At 42.0% G+C, this 17,547-nt stretch overlaps 1 protein-coding gene across 1 annotated transcript in view; it reads right to left on the reverse strand.

Moving 5' to 3' along the window:
• Positions 1–546: 546 nt before the first annotated feature.
• Positions 547–17,547, reverse strand: part of LOC119120873 (golgin subfamily B member 1-like) — a 95,300-nt gene continuing 78,299 nt past the window's right edge. The window contains exons 18-21 of the mRNA XM_037248100.1: positions 12,797–12,906; positions 7,572–7,740; positions 1,117–1,221; positions 547–978 (exon numbers count right to left, since the gene is read on the reverse strand). Of these exons, the coding sequence (XP_037103995.1) occupies positions 547–978; positions 1,117–1,221; positions 7,572–7,740; positions 12,797–12,906 (816 nt within the window). The remainder of the gene's footprint in view (positions 979–1,116; positions 1,222–7,571; positions 7,741–12,796; positions 12,907–17,547) is intronic.

A 17,547-nucleotide genomic window follows, 5' to 3' on the forward strand; every position in this document is an offset into this window, starting at 1 on the left:
GAGACATTTTCAATGTTGTTATCAAGTTCTTTGCGCAACTTCTTATTTTCAGATTCCCTGACCTGTAATTCTGCATTATAGCTCTGTCGCTCATCCTTTGCCTGTTCATCATTTGCCTTCAGTTGGTTTTCCAGCAATGTTATGATATCCTTATATTTCTCCGTCTCTTGTTGAACATTGTCCTTACTTTGTGCTCGTTCCTTTAATTCTTTGGACAACAGTTCCATGTCATGATTGAATTTTTCCACTTGGGATAGAAGTTTGTTCTTTTCATCCTTTATAGTTTTCAGTTCATTTTCATACATCTCTTCTTTTTGAAGAATATTTTTCTCATTGTTAGCATTTATTTCCTTGAGCCGCAACATGAGTTCATCAGACTCGTGTTGCCTTAGGTTAGCTAATTCCAGTTGTTCTTTTAGTGAAGAGATGAGTGTTTCACATCCAGAAAGCTGGACATGATGGCTCACAGTTGTTTCTGAGTTTGAGACGGAGGTCCTGAATAGTTGGTTTATCCTCTTGGCCTGTTGATTAGTTGGTCCATCCCTGCTACTTTAGATTTGCTTTCTTCTGTTTGGCCTTGTCTAATTCCATCCTAACATCCTTTAGATTCTCAACAAGCCCTGTAATCTTGCTATTAAGCGATTGCTGATCTGCAGTCTGCGAATCGCTAATAACTGTGACCTCTCGACCTGCTTTTGTCAATGTATTTTCTACTTGAATCAAGTTTTCTTCCTTGAGTCGAAGCTCTTCTTTGAGAACTGTAACCTGTTCTGAATACTCCAACATGGTGGTGTTGAGTGCTTTGTCTTTTTCCAACAGAGTATCTTTCAGACTATCAATCTCCCGTTCACAACTTTGAAGATCATGAATGAGTTGGGCCCTTTCTTCCAGGTGGGACGTGTTTAACTTGTCTAATTCCTCATTCGTTTGGTCAAGCTCAGTTTGTAATGTGTCTATGATGATGTCTTGCTTCTGACTCTGCAAAATAAACAAATAAATCAAACTTTTAGGTAAGACTGGGTAATTTCTACTTTATTTCACCAATAAAAGAGAAATGGAAACTTGGCAAAATTGGTTAAATATATCTAAAAAGAGATAGATTAGAGAGAAGCGCACCTTGTCTCTCAGCTCACTCAGCCTCTGTGTGACATCAGTGACTTCTGCTTTTAACTCAGAGCAGAGCTTCTCTGAGTTACTGCTTTTCTTGGAAACATTCTCAAGCTGAGTACAAGAAATAAGAGAATTAGACTAATTAATATCAAGCCAACAACACTAATACTGCCTAAAGCTGGGCATACATTGTCATAAGAAGTCGTTTAAAAAGGGACATACTATGAAAAATTTAATTTGAATTTGCTTTTAAACAAATACTTGAGTGTGATTTGAAATTTGAAATTAAAGAACCACGTAAAGTTTATCTGCCAAATTGAAAATGTGTCATGAGCAAGCCCTTCTCTGTTTCTGCACCACTGTTACGAAACAGCTAAGTTAAATGACTTAATTTTACCCAATGGATTGCCATAAACACCTCATGTCACCTTTTGAGGATACCCAACAATACCCAACCAGACGTTTTGCCGCTATCCCACTGAGGGGTGAACAATTGCTGAAGGTTGCAAAATGAACGTTCACAATCACAAATGTTTACAAAATATTTGCCAGATATTTGCCAAAAGTTTTTGTAGTTTTTTTTGTTGCAAGAAAATATTAAATACGTTCAAAATTCCCTTGGAAGAAGAAAAGTACAGTATAATTAATGTCTGGTGACCAAATGGCAAAACTTTGAGAAATGAAACGAAACCTGACAAAGGCAACATTTGCAAGCACTAACAATTGCCCACCACTCTGTGGGATAGGGGTTTAAAATGTGTGTGTTGAACAGCCTGCCGGAGAACCTCAGGGCTACAGAGAACGTTTATGTTCACTCACACTGTCCACCTCCGTGTCCCCCAGGGATCTGTACTCGGTCCTACCCTCTTCACTCTCTACATCAGGGGTCACCAACTCCGGTCCTCAAGGGCGCCAATCCAGCCTGTTTAGATGTATCCCCCCTGCAACACACCTGATTCAAATAATCAGGATCGCTATCAGCCTTAATAGAGCTTGCTGATGAGCTGATCATTTGAATCAGGTGTGTTGTTGCAGGGCTGCACCTAAAACAGGCTGGATAGGCGCCCTTGAGGACCGGAGTTGGTGACCCCTGCTCTACATACTACCCCTCGGCAATATAATCAGGAAGTTCGGCATCTCATATCATTGTTATGCGGACGACACCCAGCTATACCTCAAACTTGACCCCCCGCCCTCCATAACCCAGCCTTCTCCATCTCCCTCATCCATCCTCTCCCTGTGTCTGGAGGAGATAAAGGCGTGGATGAATCTCAGCTTCCTGCAAGTTAACAGTGACAAAACCCAAGCCATGTTAATTGGCACTCCCCATCAGATCCATACCTGCCCAATAACAAGCATCTTATTCGCCGGTCTCACTATTCCCCTCTCAGCCACTGTCACCAACCTGGGTGTGAAACTGGACCCTCAACTCAACCTTGAGTCACACATAAAACACATCTGCAAAACCTCCTTCTTCCACCTCAGAAATATTTCCAAACTCCGCCCCACACTTACCCTGACGGATGCTGAGAAACTTGTCCACGCCTTTGTCTCCTCAAGGCTAGACTATTGTAACGCACTCCTCATCGGGATCCCTAGCAAGAGCCTCCAGAGGCTTCAGTACATTCAAAACAGCGCTGCTGGATCCTGATGAGGGTGCGGAAAAGCAATCACATCACACCCATCCTCCGTTCTCTGCACTGGCTCCCCATCAAATTCCGAATTGATTATAAGATCGCCCTCCTCACTCACCATTGTATCCTCGGACATGCTCCCCCATACCTCAAAGAACTCCTTGCCCCAAAACCTGCCACCCGAAGCCTCCGCTCATCCAATTCACACCTTCTCCACGTTCCGAAAACCAAGCTGCGCACCATGGGCGACCGGGCCTTCTGCCATACAGCCCCTACACTGTGGAACTCCCTCCCCGACCACCTAAGAGCACCCCAATCCACTGACTCTTTCAAAACTGGACTTAAAACTCACCTCTTTACCTTAGCATTTCCGTAATTTCTCTCATATCTTGGTTGTCGTCCAGTTGTTTTACACTTGTCCTTGTTTTGTTTTCTTGTTTTTTATCTGCCATGTAGCACTTTGAGATTCCCCCGAATGTAAAGTGCGTTATAAATATAATTTATTATTATTATTATGTTTAAGAACAGCCTCAAGACCTACATTTTTAGACGAACTTTCAACTAATACAGTGGGGCAAAATACACTGCTCAAAAAAATTAAAGGAACAGTTTTTTATCAGGGTATGGCATGAATTCAATTAGAATTTTCTGTTAAGATTTTGGTCAGGTACGTGGCAGAAGGGGTTGTTAATCAGTTTCAGCTGCATTGGTGTTGATGGAATTAACAACAGGTGCACTAGAGGGGAATCAACGAGATGGTCCCCAAAACAGGACTGGTTTTGCAGGTGGAGGCCATTTCAAGTTCCTCCGTCTTGATCTTTTTTAACTGTTTTTCCACAAGTGTTGGCTTTAGCTAGTCATTATCACGACTGGGAGCATGAGGCGATTTCTTAACCCTCCTGAAGTTGCGCAGATTGTCCAACTCTTCCAGGATGGCACATTCATGCGTGCTGTTGCAAGAAGATTTGATGTGTCTCCCAGTACAATCTCCAGAGCATGGAGGAGATTCCAGGAGACAGGCAGTTACTCTAGGAGAGCTGGACAGGGCCGTAGATGGTCCTCATTCCATCAGCAGGACCGATATCTGCTGCTTTGTGCAAGGAGGAACAGGTTGAGCACTGCCCGAGCCCTACAGAATGACCTCCAGCAGGCTACTGGTGTGAACGTCTCTGCCCAAACAGTCAGAAACAGACTTCACGAGGGTGGCCTCAGGTCACGACGTCATGTAGTGTGCCCTGTGCTCATTGCTCAGCATCGTGGAGCTCGATTGGTATTTGCCATAGAACAGCAGAATTGGCAAGTCCGCCACTGGCGCCCTGTGCTTTTCACAGATGAGAGCAGGTTTACCCTGAGCACCTGTGATAGACGTGAAAGGGTCTGGAGAAGCCAAGGAGAGCGATATGCTGCCTGCAACATCATTCAGCATGACCGGTTCAGTGGTGGGTCAGTGATGGTCTGGGGAGGCATTTCCATGGAGGGACGAACAGACCTCTACAGGCTAGAGAACGGCAGTCTGACTGCCATTAGGTATCGGGATGAAATCCTTGCACCCATGGTCAGACCCTACGCTGGTGCAGTAGGTCCTGGGTTCCTCCTGATCCACAACAATGCCCGGCCTCATGTGGCAAGAGTATGCAGACAGGGAGACGAGACACAATACAGGCTGGAGGTTGACCTTCTGGCCACGTGGTGCAGGGACAACAACCTCCTGCTGAACGTCGACAAGACCAAGGAGATTGTTGTTGACTTCCGGAAGGGTCACGCCCAACACCTGCCGCTGACCATCGACGGTGCTGTGGTGGAGAGAGTGAGCAGCACCAGGTTCCTGGGGGTGCACATCAGTGAGGATCTCTCCTGGTCCACCAACACCGCATCACTGGCGAAGAAGGCCCAGCGCCGCCTGTACTTCCTTCGGAAACTCAGGCGAGCGGGCGCTCCTCCGGCCGTCATGACTACATTTTACCGCGGCACGATTGAGAGCGTCCTCTCCAGCTGTATTGCTGTTTGGGGTGGCAGCTGCACTGACTACGACTTGAAGGCCCTGCAACGCATAGTGAAAACGGCTGGTAAGACTATTGGTGCTTCTCTCCCCTCCTTGAAGGACATTTACACCTCCCATCTCACCCGCAAGGCGACCAAGATTGTGAGTGATGTGAGTCGCCCCGCTCACTCTTTGTTTGATCTTCTGCCCTCTGGGAGGCGGTACAGGAGCCTGCGCTCCCGCACCACCAGACTCTCCAACAGCTTCATACTCCAGGCTGTTAGGATCCTGAACTCGCTCCCCCTTTCTGCGTAGCGTCCTGTTCTTTGCGCTATGCTTACTGTCTGCTGTATGCACACTGGCTCGCTTTTGCTCCTCTTATTTATTGTGTTATTGGTTTATTATTTATTCATCGCTCATTTTATTTATTGTTACTTTTTATTTATTATTTATTGTTTGTGCCTTCTTGTTTTTATTTTGTGTCGTCTGCTTGTATGTCTCGTCACCGTGGGATAGAGGAAACGGAATTTCGGTTTCTTTGTGTGTCTTGACATATGAAGGGATTGACAATAAAGCTGACTTTGACTTTGAGTATCTGGAGGATGAAGGAATTGACACGATTGAATGGCCCTCACGATCACCTGATCTAAACCCGATAGAACACCTCTGGGACATAATGTTTCGGTCCATCAGACGCCGCCAGGTTGCTCCTCAGACTTTACAGGAGCTTGCTGATGCCCTTAGACAGATCTGGGAGGACATCCCACAAGACACCATCCGTCGTCTCATTAGGAGCATGCCGTGACGTTGTCAAGCATGCATACAAGCTCGTGGGGGCCACACAAGATATTGAAAATAATTTTGAGTTGCAGAAATTGAATTTAGGCAAAATGGACGAGCCGGACACATTTTTTCACTTTGATTTTTGGGGTGTCTATATACTGAGCCGTCTGTAGGCTGAAAACCTTTATTTCCATCAAAAGATGTGGCATCCTTTTGTTCCTGAGACATTAAACTGTCCATATACTAAGTATAGACATCCAACTGTTTTTTTTCACCATTGAAATCTGATGTGTTTTCAAAGTGTTCCTTTAATTTTTTTGAGCAGTGTAGTATTTAGTCAGCCACCAATTGTGCAAGTTCTCGCACTTGAAAGATGAGAGATGCCTGTAATTGTCATCATAGTTACACAGACGGCATTAAGGTCCTGACAGCTAAGTAACCGAAACATATAAAGTACCGTATTTTTCGCACCAAAAGGCGCACTGGATTATAAGGCGCACCCTCATTGAATTTTTTATTTTAGAAATTATTTCATATATAGGGCGCACCGGATTAAAAGGCGCATAAAATAGAAGCTATACTGCAACAAACTGAGGTTGACTAGGGTTGCGGTATGCATCCACTAGCCAATAACCAATAAGCCCTCTGTAAACAATCGCGTTTCTCAAACAATCTCCTATAAAATGATCAGAACTGACTAAAGTTCGATCTAACACTGGTACTGCTTACCTATGTTTCCCTTCCATATCGATCCGTAAATTTACTCGAAACATTAACAGAGCAGCCTATTTTGACATGAAATAGCCTTGTGCGTATAGCAGCTATTATTATAGCATTAGCCACCCGCAAACTCCCATGAGCCTCAGCTCGCAGACCCCCATGAGCCTCAGCAAAGTGTAAACAATCGCGTTTCTCAAACGATCTCCTATAAAATGATCGGAACTGACTAAAGTTTGATCTAACACATTGGTACTGCTTACCTATGTTTCCCTTCCATATCAATCCGTAAATTTACTCGAAACATTAACGGAGCAGCCTATTTGAAATGAAATAGCCTCGCGGGTACAACAGCTATTCGGTGACGCCCCCTGACCACAGTTGCCGTAATGTTGGGAAGCGATGCGACCTTGTAATTTACTAGTCGTACTAAAACGTACTGAAACATTTTGGCAGAACACTCTGTACAACCAGTATGGATCAACGAATTCATCAATTGATCCATATATAAGGCGCTCTGCATTATAAGGCGCACTGTGTTTTTTTGAGTAAAATGTAAGTTTTTAAGTGCGCCTAATAGTGCGGACAATACGGTAGGTAAAAACCTTCCCTGACTAAAAGAACTGTTTAATATAGTCAACTTGAAAAAGACGGTATGAATCTTCACAAACACTTGGGATAGATACAAACACTTGGGACCCGTGACTCTCGTAAGGATGAGCAATTTGAAAAATGAATGAATGAATGAATATGTTCCATCTTTGTGTTGCTTCAATGTTCAAAGGTATGATTTTTCATGTTTTCATCATTTTAGTCTAAATCTAAGTCATCTGAATGGCTAGTGTGATGTCACCACATCAGTGAAAAGGGGTTTGAAGCCCTCCAACTCAAATAGAGTTGTAAATGTTAGCTTCGGCAATTACCTCAATGAGTTGTCAGCACTACCTTGTGCATCACAGAGCAATGCTCTTTAGTTTTTTTTTTATATCATCTGATATTATGGACACCTCTGGAAGACCCAGCTTTGTCAACGCAGCCAAATCTGTTTTCAAAACTTTGAAAATGATAATTTCTTGAGATGTTTTCTCACCAAGATGCTCTGTACTCACTCTCGGGATTATAAACTCCTTAAGGTTTTATTCTTAACCTTTATGTGTGTGTTTGCATGTGTGCTTGTGTGGCAGGGTCAATTCTTAGCCAGATAATCACTGAAGAAATTCATTTGTTTGAATGATTTACGTATAAAATGGCCTTAATTGATGGATGGGTTGGTCTTGTGCTGGAAAGAAATTTGATTTGCACAGTGCATATGCCCAGCTTTAGCTGAAAAAAATCCAAAACCTTACAGCTTGCTCAGTCTGAAGGAGTTTGTCAGACATCTCTTTGCACTGAATTCCTTTTTCACTCAAAGATTCTTTGAGGCTGTTGATGAGCTCCAGTTTTTCTGATGTCTTGGCTAAAGTGCTTTCCTTCTCAATGAGTGAGCTTTCCAGGCATTCCTGTGTGTCACTGAGCCTAAAAACAATCAATCAATCAATCAATCAATCATAACAGGTGACTCTTATCTTCCAAAATGAATAGTAATTACTAGGGGTGTAAATCGCGGGTTTTGTTACGATACGATATCATATCGATACAAAGAACCACGATACGATATTTGCCGATATCTTAAAGCCTGCTGTGATTCATTCACGATACATCACGATATAGTGCTCTACAATCGATATAGAACAATATCCTGATTTATAACAATTCATACGCAAAATCAACAAGGTACTGCAAACTCTTTATTTAGGAAATTACAAGAGTATTGTAGTATACAAAGTGCTTATTTTAACACTGAACTTTATCAAATTCCTATATTTTTTCTCATAGAAGTAAAGAAAAATGAATATTCTTTCTTTTTTGTAATACCATTAACTTTAAAGTGCATTACTGAACTATTTAATTACAAAACAAAAATAAGTTCTTTATAATGAATGTAGTAAACATTACACCTTGACCATATGTTCTATCCAAATGCAAAAAAAACAACATTCTCTTGCAATACCAGAGAACTATACATAAATAAAATATGTATGTTGTTATTTAACTCTTCTATAAAACAAAAATAACTTAATTTATAACTCTTTATATAGAATTTTAACATTACACGGTGTCTACTCTTTGAACTGTTCAATATGACTTGAAGCCCAAAGGGGAGCGAATTTCCTCGTCTTCTTGGACACTAGCCATAGCACCAGCCCAGGAGCCACGTAGTTGTCGGCTCCCCTTTCACGTGCCTGCTCTGCTCACAACACAACACGCCGCGCACTGCTCCCGGAAAGAGGAAGCAAGCAACAATGAACTGGATTTCAAAATAAAGTCGCGTCTAATGTCCGAGGTCAAAAACGGGCGATATAGATCGATGTTTACGTTTAGCATCGATGCCAACAAATCGTAGAGCATTATATCGATTAATCGATGTGTATCGATGAATCGTTACACCCCTAGTAATTACCTGTTTACTGGTAAAACACGAGACGATGCATCAAGCAATGTTTTGACATCAAGTATTACAAAAGTGGAGTTGTCATTTATATGCAGAAAACTCACATACTGTCACTGACCAACAACTACCGTATTTTCACGATTATAGGGTGCGGATAAAAGTCTTAGATTTTCTTCAAAATGTGCGGCGCGCCCCATCATGTAGTGCGCCCAACGTGTGTTGTTGTTGTAAGGCGGATGTAGTAAAGAGCGTCATGAGAACGTTAAAGGGGAAATTGTGGGCGTGGATTTGCAGTGCGCCCTGTGTGTGTGTGTTGTTGTAAGGATGACGGAGTAGAGAGCGCCATTAGAACATTAAAGGGGGAAGTGTGGGCGTGGATTGTACCGTATTTTTCGGACTATAAATCGCGTTTTTTTTCATAGTTTGGGTAGGGGGGCGACTTATACTGAGAAGCAACTTATATGTGAATTTTTTCATAAATTTTCAAAATTTATAAAAAAAAAAAAAAAAAAAAGTGAAACCGCGAATAACGAACCGCGATGTAGCAAGGGATTACTGTAATTTGAATTTCAAGTGACGTCAGCAGCGCGGCGCGGCGGGCGGTTGTTTACATAAAGGACAAAGATTCGATCACGGGATGACGAAGACGATGAAGGGCCCCACGTACTACCGGCATCATTAGCAGCTTTGTAAGTGACACAGAGGACGAACAGTTTGAAGGATTTAATGATTTGGAGTGACACAGAAGGTTTGAAAAACTATTATGGCTTTTCCGCACGCCCGGTCCTACTCTACGGAGCTCTCTTTCACCTCCGTGGGTGGAAGTCGGGGGCCGGCGCTCGGCCGGGTGGCTGTCCGGCGACGGTGGATGGGGCTCGGACATGGCTTTTACGCACGCCCGGTCTTACTCTACGGAGCTCTCTTTCACCTCCGTGGATGGAAGTCGGGGGCCGGTGCTCGGCCGGGTGGCTGTCCGGGGACGGTGGATGGGGCTCGGACATGGCTTTTACGCACGCCCGGTCCTATTCCATGGAGCTCTCTTCCACCTCCGTGGCTGGAAGTGCCACCTCCGGGGATGGAAGTCCATGCTGCCACATGCCTGGAAGTCGACGCCAGTGCTTGGGGCTGTGTGGCGGTGAACTATTTATGTTATAGTTATTTGATATATTTTATTTCGTGTAGCAACTTGTATATGTTTTTATCGTTACAGTTCAGTAGTTGTTGGCTCGTTGAACTCTTGTTTTGTTAAATAAAGAGCCGTTTACCAAACCCACGTCTTTCCTTGTACTTTGTTAACGCTACAATCTAGTTATATACTAGATCTGTGGAATAACGACGAGGCTGACGTCAGGGCGTACGCGCGGCGTTGTTGACAAAAGACGAGGAATTTGATCGATGGATTTAATGATTTGGAGTGACACAGATGGTTTGATAATATTATTGCTTATATAATAGTTATTTGATATATAATTTATATATCGTTTTATGGGCCTGTGGAATATTTTGAAGTGCAAGCGCCGTCAGCGGCGCGCACCCATTGTTGACATAAAGGACGATCGATAGATTTAATGAATTGGAGTGACACAGATGGTTTTATAAACGTGTTATTTATGTAATAGTTATTTGAATGACTCTGTATGTTACGTCAGGCCCGTTCTCAGCTCTTCGTTTGTGTTCATGTCATGTTAGCATACCTATCGTTTAGCCTGTTGTTGCTCGTTCATGTCTGTTCTTGGTGTTGGATTTTGTCGAATCAATTTCCCCCAAAATGCGACTTATACGCCGGAGCAACTTATATATGTTTTTATTCACGTTATTGTGCATTTTATGGCTAATGCGACTTATATTCCAGAGCGACTTTTAGTCAGAAAAATACGGTATATAAAAGAACGTGTATATGCGTCATGCAAAACATCGTTGTTATAACAACCCTGAAAATGGCAAAGAGACATGCTTATCAAGCACAGTTCAAACTGAAAGCCATCAGCTACGCGGAGGAGCATGGAAATCGAGCAGCCGCGAGAGATTTTAAAATCAATGAATCGATGGTTCGCAAGTGGAGGAAGCTGGAAAACGAGCTCCGACAGGTCAAGAAGACACAGCTGACTGCGCGGACGTCAGGCGAAGTGGCCCGAGTTGGAGGAAAGACTCGAACAGTGGATCATCGAGCAAAGAACGAGTGGGAGAAGCGTTTCGACGGTCACCATTCGACTAACGCTAGCAGAAGAAATGAAAATTGAACATTTCCAAGGAGGTCCGTCTTGGTGCTTTCGTTTCATGAAACGGTGCCATTTTTCCATCCGGACCAGGACTACTTTCACTAAGAGTAGAAAGCAGCGCCGGACGAGTTACGCCACAATTTGCGAATGGATTGTAGATGCTTGGGCTAACATGTCTGCTGACACTGTTGTTCGAGCTTTCGCAAAAGCCGGCATCATATCCGAGGAGCCGCACGGCACGGAAAAACACAGTGAAGAAAGTGAACCTGGTATGTCTGTTGGAGATTTAGCGCAGCTGTTCAATTTAGGAACAGAGGATGAAGACTTCGATGGGTTTGATTGATGAAGATTACCGGTAATAAAAATGTGAATACCAAACTCAGTTTTGCTCTCACTCTTTTTTTAAATACGCACACTTGTGTGCTTGTTTTATCCGTGTGTTTTACCATGCCCACGCCGATTGACAATTAAAAAAGTGTTAGTACTTTGTAATCAATACTTTTATAAAACACAACCAAACTCAGTTTTGCTCCCGCTCTATTTTTAAATACGCACACTTGTATGCTTGTGTGTGTGTTGTTGTTGTTGTTGTAAGGTGGACGTAGTAAAGAGCACCATGAGAGAACGTTAAAGTGGGAAGTGTGGGCGTGGATTGAACAGTGGAGCCTCGGTTTTCGAATGTCCCGGTTCTCGAACAAATCGGTACTCGAACAAAAAATCCGAGATTTTTTTGCTTCGGATGTCGGACCGAATTCGGTTGTTGAACCTCGCGAGATGAGCCGAGAGGACCCGCATGCCAACTGACTCCGTTCGTTATTACGTTCTCGTTACTCTGAGGATTGCATCAACTCTAATCATGCCTCCAAAGGAAGCAAGTGGGAGCAGTAAAGAATCCTAAAACACAAAGACGCTTCTAAAGCAATGCGACAGTGAGCTCCCGGCGCGCTGCGGTTGCGCAATCGGACCAAATTAAGCTCCCTGCGCATTGAGGTCCACTTAAATTTTGGAAAGTCCATTAGGACTTTAAAAATATTTTCTAAATTTTAGCGACCGCTCTGTCACAATAATGCGACCAGCGCAGTGCAGTTGCACGGTCGGCGAACGCGCTACGGTTGGGCGTTCGGCGGTGCGCTGCAGTTGCGCGATCGGACAAAAATGCGCAAATGAAAAAATGCTTAAAAAAGGCGGGTTTTTTGTTTGGAATGGATTAATTTTTTTTCCATTATTTGTAATATTTGTATTTGTAATTCACTTCTCGAACAGCCTTCTGGAACGGATTGTGGTTGAAAACCGAGGCTCCACTGTATAGATAAAACCCGGGCACTATGATGCGGTGCGCCCTATATGTGTGTTAAATACAGTTATAGCACACATAACTGAGACTGCGCCTTTTAGCACAGTGCGCCTTTTGGTCGTGATAATACGGTAATAGGGATGTAACGATTCACTCAAGCCATGTTCCCATTCAATTTACAGTTCCGATTTTGATTTGATTCAATTATGAAAAATCTTTTTTTTCAAACAAAATTAATGATTTTATTACCAAAACATTTCTTTATTTTAACATCTGCATTTCGTCCTTGCTACAAACGGTAACTTTTTCTAACTTTACAAAAAACTAAACGAATAATTTTGACCGTTTAACTACATTTTTGATATTGATATTTTATTTTTTTACACAGATGCATATTTTGAGGAGTTAATTCAATATTAAATACATTTTTTAATTAACCGTTATTTCTAACAACTACAAATAATGTAATCTTTTCATTTACAAAACGGCACGAAATCATTGCAATCATATTCCCAAGATTATGGTGAAAAAAATGTATACATCTTAATTATCAATGGAATAACTTACCCCTTAAGTTGTTCATTGAGACTACGAACCAACAGCTGATGTTTTTCTGCTTCCCTGTTCTGCTGACTACGCACACTGGCAAGTTGGGTCTGTAATTTATCCGTCTCATTCTGTAAAGGCAGAAAAAACATTAAACCAGCACAGTCAGGATTTAAACATTTTAATACAATTCTGGCTATATGCATATGGACAAAATGTTGGGTATCTCGCTGTCAATGAGAGAAAAGCCCACATTGATCATATAAATACGATAATTTGAATCTGACTAAAGTAATCAGTTAACAGTTTTAAAAATTGAATTAAATATAACCAATACAAATCAGGCATTGTTTTATAATTGTGGTTCGACAGGCAGTGATTCCAATCAAACAAATTTTGTAACTTTCAATGAAACGTCTGCACCTCTCAGCAGGTTATTTTCATTTCATTTGTATGCTGCTCCAGTTGTCTCGGGTTTCAAGGGCGTTTTGTTCAGACGGCATTAAGGTGCTGACATTATCCCAGAAGCTTTGTGGTTGTTAACGTAGTGTTTGGCAAATTCCAGTCTCGCTAAATAAATGACTAAAGTTCATCCTTAGTCGTCGTCTCAAACTCTATTTTGGTTCAAGCAACGAGGGATGGTGTGATCAAGTTGTCTTTAATTTTTATCATTCAGTCATTTCCAGGGAGGTTGGCTACAGGCCCATGGATCTTAACTTTTTGAATAATATCAAGCTGCTTGGACATTGTCTTGTAGCCTTTACTGTTAATGTGCTTGTCTGGAAGTTCTTTCTAATATACCGAGACTGTCTTCCTTCTCAGCTGGACCATGTTTAGTGTAGTGCACACTATGCCTCCAAACAGTACTTGTTACCCTTTAAATGACTGACTGATTAAAAGTTTGAAGACCCAAGAAGATGCTAAGTCCAGGACGCATCTTGGTTGACTATGTCCCTGTGGTTTATTATTTTTATATTTTTTAGAGGTATCATAATTTTTTATCCAGGCCATTTGGTGGGTTTGTTTTTAAAAATAATTCTTTTGAATCACAATTCAAAGCAATATCCGATTTTCATTTGTTGATTTTCAAGCAATTTCAATTTATTATTACTTTAGTCAAAATCTACTTACCGTATTTTCGGACAAAAAGTCGCTCCGGAATATAGGTCACATTAGCCATAAAATGCGCAATAACGTGAAAAAAAAACATATATAAGTGCTCCGGAGTATAAGTCGCATTTTGGGGGAAATTTATTCAACAAAATCCAACACCAAGAACAGACATGAACGAGCAACAACAGGCTAAACGATAGGTATGCTAACGTGACATAAACACAAACGAAGAGCTGAGAACGGGCCTGACATAACGTTCAGAGTTACCGTGTTTTTCCATGCAAAATGCGCCCCCGTGCATAATACGCACCCTAAAAATGGCATGTCGTTGCTGGAAAAAAGCCTGTACCCATGTATAATACGCACCCAAATTTTGACTCTTACTTAAGTCCGTAAACGTAAAATCTTTGGGAACAACCGGATGTTATTCTGCCGGTCAGTATCACTGCGCATGCGCTAGCAAACTCGATAGCGAAGAAATGTTTCGGATTTGTGTAGGGTACATTGTGACAGCAAACGAGCAGGTGATCGAGCAAGCGTCTGATACGAGAGCATTGTGTTCGTATGGAGCGTGTTTGAAGTGAACAGCAGAGAAGAAAGGAACAAGGCAAAGTGTTGTGAAGTAAAATATTACCTGTAATACGCATTTTGTTATTTGCTGATTGAAACTGCTAATTAAACTGTGAATTGAAACTAATAGGTAGAGAACTGAACTCTCGCTCTTTATATAGCTGACGTGTCTTGCGCATCCGTTCTGCGCATACTGTCATGGCGGCCTCCGTATGATATCCGGTCTGCGATGGAGATTAAAAAAACAAACAATATTTGACAATAACACACCATCAAGGATTGCACCATCGCATCAAACGATGTGTCGTCAATTATGAATTTTACTGACTAAGTGTGTTGGGCAGGATGGCTGAATGCGATGCGCGATTGACAACAAACAAGAAGAAAGGTGTGATTTCAAGTTTTATTTCGAGGGAGATTTTCTTCAAAAATTGTTGTACCCATGCATAATGCGCACCCCAGATTTTAGGACAATAAATTAGTTAAATTTTGCGCATTATGCATGGCAAAACAGGGTATTCAAATAACTATTACATAAATAACACGTTTATAAAACCATCTGTGTCACTCCAATTCATTAAATCCATCGATCGTCCTTTATGGAAATGATGCCGCGTATGCGCCGCGCCGCTGACATCTAAATATTCTAAATATTCCACAGACCCATATAACGATATATAAAGTATATATCAAATAACTATCATATAAACAACGATATTATGTCAACGAGTGTGCGCCGCTGACGGCACTTGCACTTCAAAATATTCCACAAGCCCATATAACGATATATAAATTATATATCAAATAACTATTATATAAGCAATAATATTATCAAACCATCTGTGTCACTCCAAATCATTAAATCCATCGATCAAATTCCTCGTCCTTTGTCAACAAGGCCGCGCGTGCGCCCTGACGTCAGCCTCGTCGTTATTCCACAGATCTAGTATATAATAGGGGTGTAACGATTCATCGATACACATCGATTAATCGATATAATGCTCTACGATTTGTTGGCATCGATGCTAAACGTAAACATCGATCTATATCGCCCGTTTTTGACCTCGGACATTAGACGCGACTTTATTTTGAAATCCAGTTCATTGTTGCTTGCTTCCTCTTTCCGGGAGCAGTGCGCGGCGTGTTGTGTTGTGAGCAGAGCAGGCACGTGAAAGGGGAGCCGACAACTACACGGCTCCTGGGCTGGTGCTATGGCTAGTGTCCAAGAAGACGAGGAAATTCGCTCCCCTTTGGGCTTCAAGTCATATTGAACAGTTCAAAGAGTAGACACCGTGTAATGTTAAAATTCTATATAAAGAGTTATAAATTAAGTTATTTTTGTTTTATAGAAGAGTTAAATAACAACATACATATTTTATTTATGTATAGTTCTCTGGTATTGCAAGAGAATGTTTTTTTTTGCATTTGGATAGAACATATGGTCAAGGTGTAATGTTTACTACATTCATTATAAAGAACTTATTTTTGTTTTGTAATTAAATAGTTCAGTAATGCACTTTAAAGTTAATGGTATTACAAAAAAAGAAAGAATATTCATTTTTCTTTACTTACTTCTATGAGAAAAAATATAGGAATTTGATAAAGTTCAGTGTTAAAATAAGCACTTTGTATACTACAATACTCTTGTAATTTCCTAAATAAAGAGTTTGCAGTACCTTGTTGACCTTTGGGCTTCAAGTCATTCGTTTGGAAGCACTTTGGATTCCAAAGAAAAGATGGCTCAACGGACAAGACACGTGCAGTTTGTAAATCCTGCCATGCGGTGATCAAATATTCAGGGAACGCCACAAATCTCGCCGCACATTTAAAGAAAAAACACGACATCAAAGTTCAGTGTTAAAATAAGCACTTTGTATACTACAATACTCTTGTAATTTCCTAAATAAAGAATTTGCAGTACCTTGTTGATTTTGCGTATGAATTGTTATAAATCAGGATATTGTTCTATATCGATCGTAGAGCACTATATCGTGATGTATCGTGAATGAATCACAGCAGGCTTTAAGATATCGGCAAATATCGTATCGTGGTTCTTTGTATTGATATGATATCGTATCGTGACAAAACCCGCGATTTACACCCCTAGTATATAACTATATTGTAGCGTTAACAAAGTACAAGGAAAGACGTGGGTTTGGTAAACGGCTCTTTATTTAACAAAACAAGAGTTCAATGAGCCAACAACTACTGAACTGGAACGATAAAAACATATACAAGTTGCTACACGAAATAAAATATATCAAATAACTATAACAAATAGTTCGCAGCCACACGGCCCCAAGCACCGGCGTGGACTTCCAGGCGTGTGGCGGCGTGGACTTCCATCCCCGGAGGTGGCACTTCCAGCCACGGAGGTGGAAGAGAGCTCCATAGAATAGGACCAGGCGTGCGTAAAAGCCATGTCCGAGCCCCATCCACCGTCCCCGGACAGCCACCCGGCCGGGCACCGGCCCCCAACTTCCATCCACGGAGGTGAAAGAGAGCTCCGTAGAGTAGGACCGGGCGTGCGTAAAAGCCATGTCCGAGCCCCATCCACCGTCCCCGGACAGCCGCCCGGCCGAGCGCCGGCCCCCGACTTCCATCCACGGAGGTGAAAGAGAGCTCCGTAGAGTAGGACCGGGCGTGCGGAAAAGCCATAATAGTTTTTCAAACCTTCTGTGTCACTCCAAATCATTAAATCCTTCAAACTCTTCGTCCTCCGTGTCACTTACAAAGCTGCTAATGATGCCGGTAGTACGTGGGGCCCTTCATCATCTTCGTCATCCCGTGATCAAATCTTTGTCCTTTATGTAAACAACCGCCCCGCCGCGCCGCTGACGTCACTTGAAATTCAAATTACAGTAATCCCTTGCTACATCGCGGTTCCAATTTTTTATTTTTTTATTAATTTGGAAAATTCACATAAGTCGCTCCTCAGTATAAGTCGCCTCCCCACCCAAACTATGAAAAAAACGCGACTTATAGTCCGAAAAATGTCGGTTAGTCTTTCATTATCAGAGCACCAGCAACTTTGTCCACGTGTAGAATTACCACTGCAAATGACCTAATGATCACAAAAATAAAGTCTC

This window comes from Syngnathus acus, chromosome 3 (genome assembly GCF_901709675.1).
Source record: "Syngnathus acus chromosome 3, fSynAcu1.2, whole genome shotgun sequence".
Classification (NCBI taxonomy): domain Eukaryota; kingdom Metazoa; phylum Chordata; class Actinopteri; order Syngnathiformes; family Syngnathidae; genus Syngnathus; species Syngnathus acus.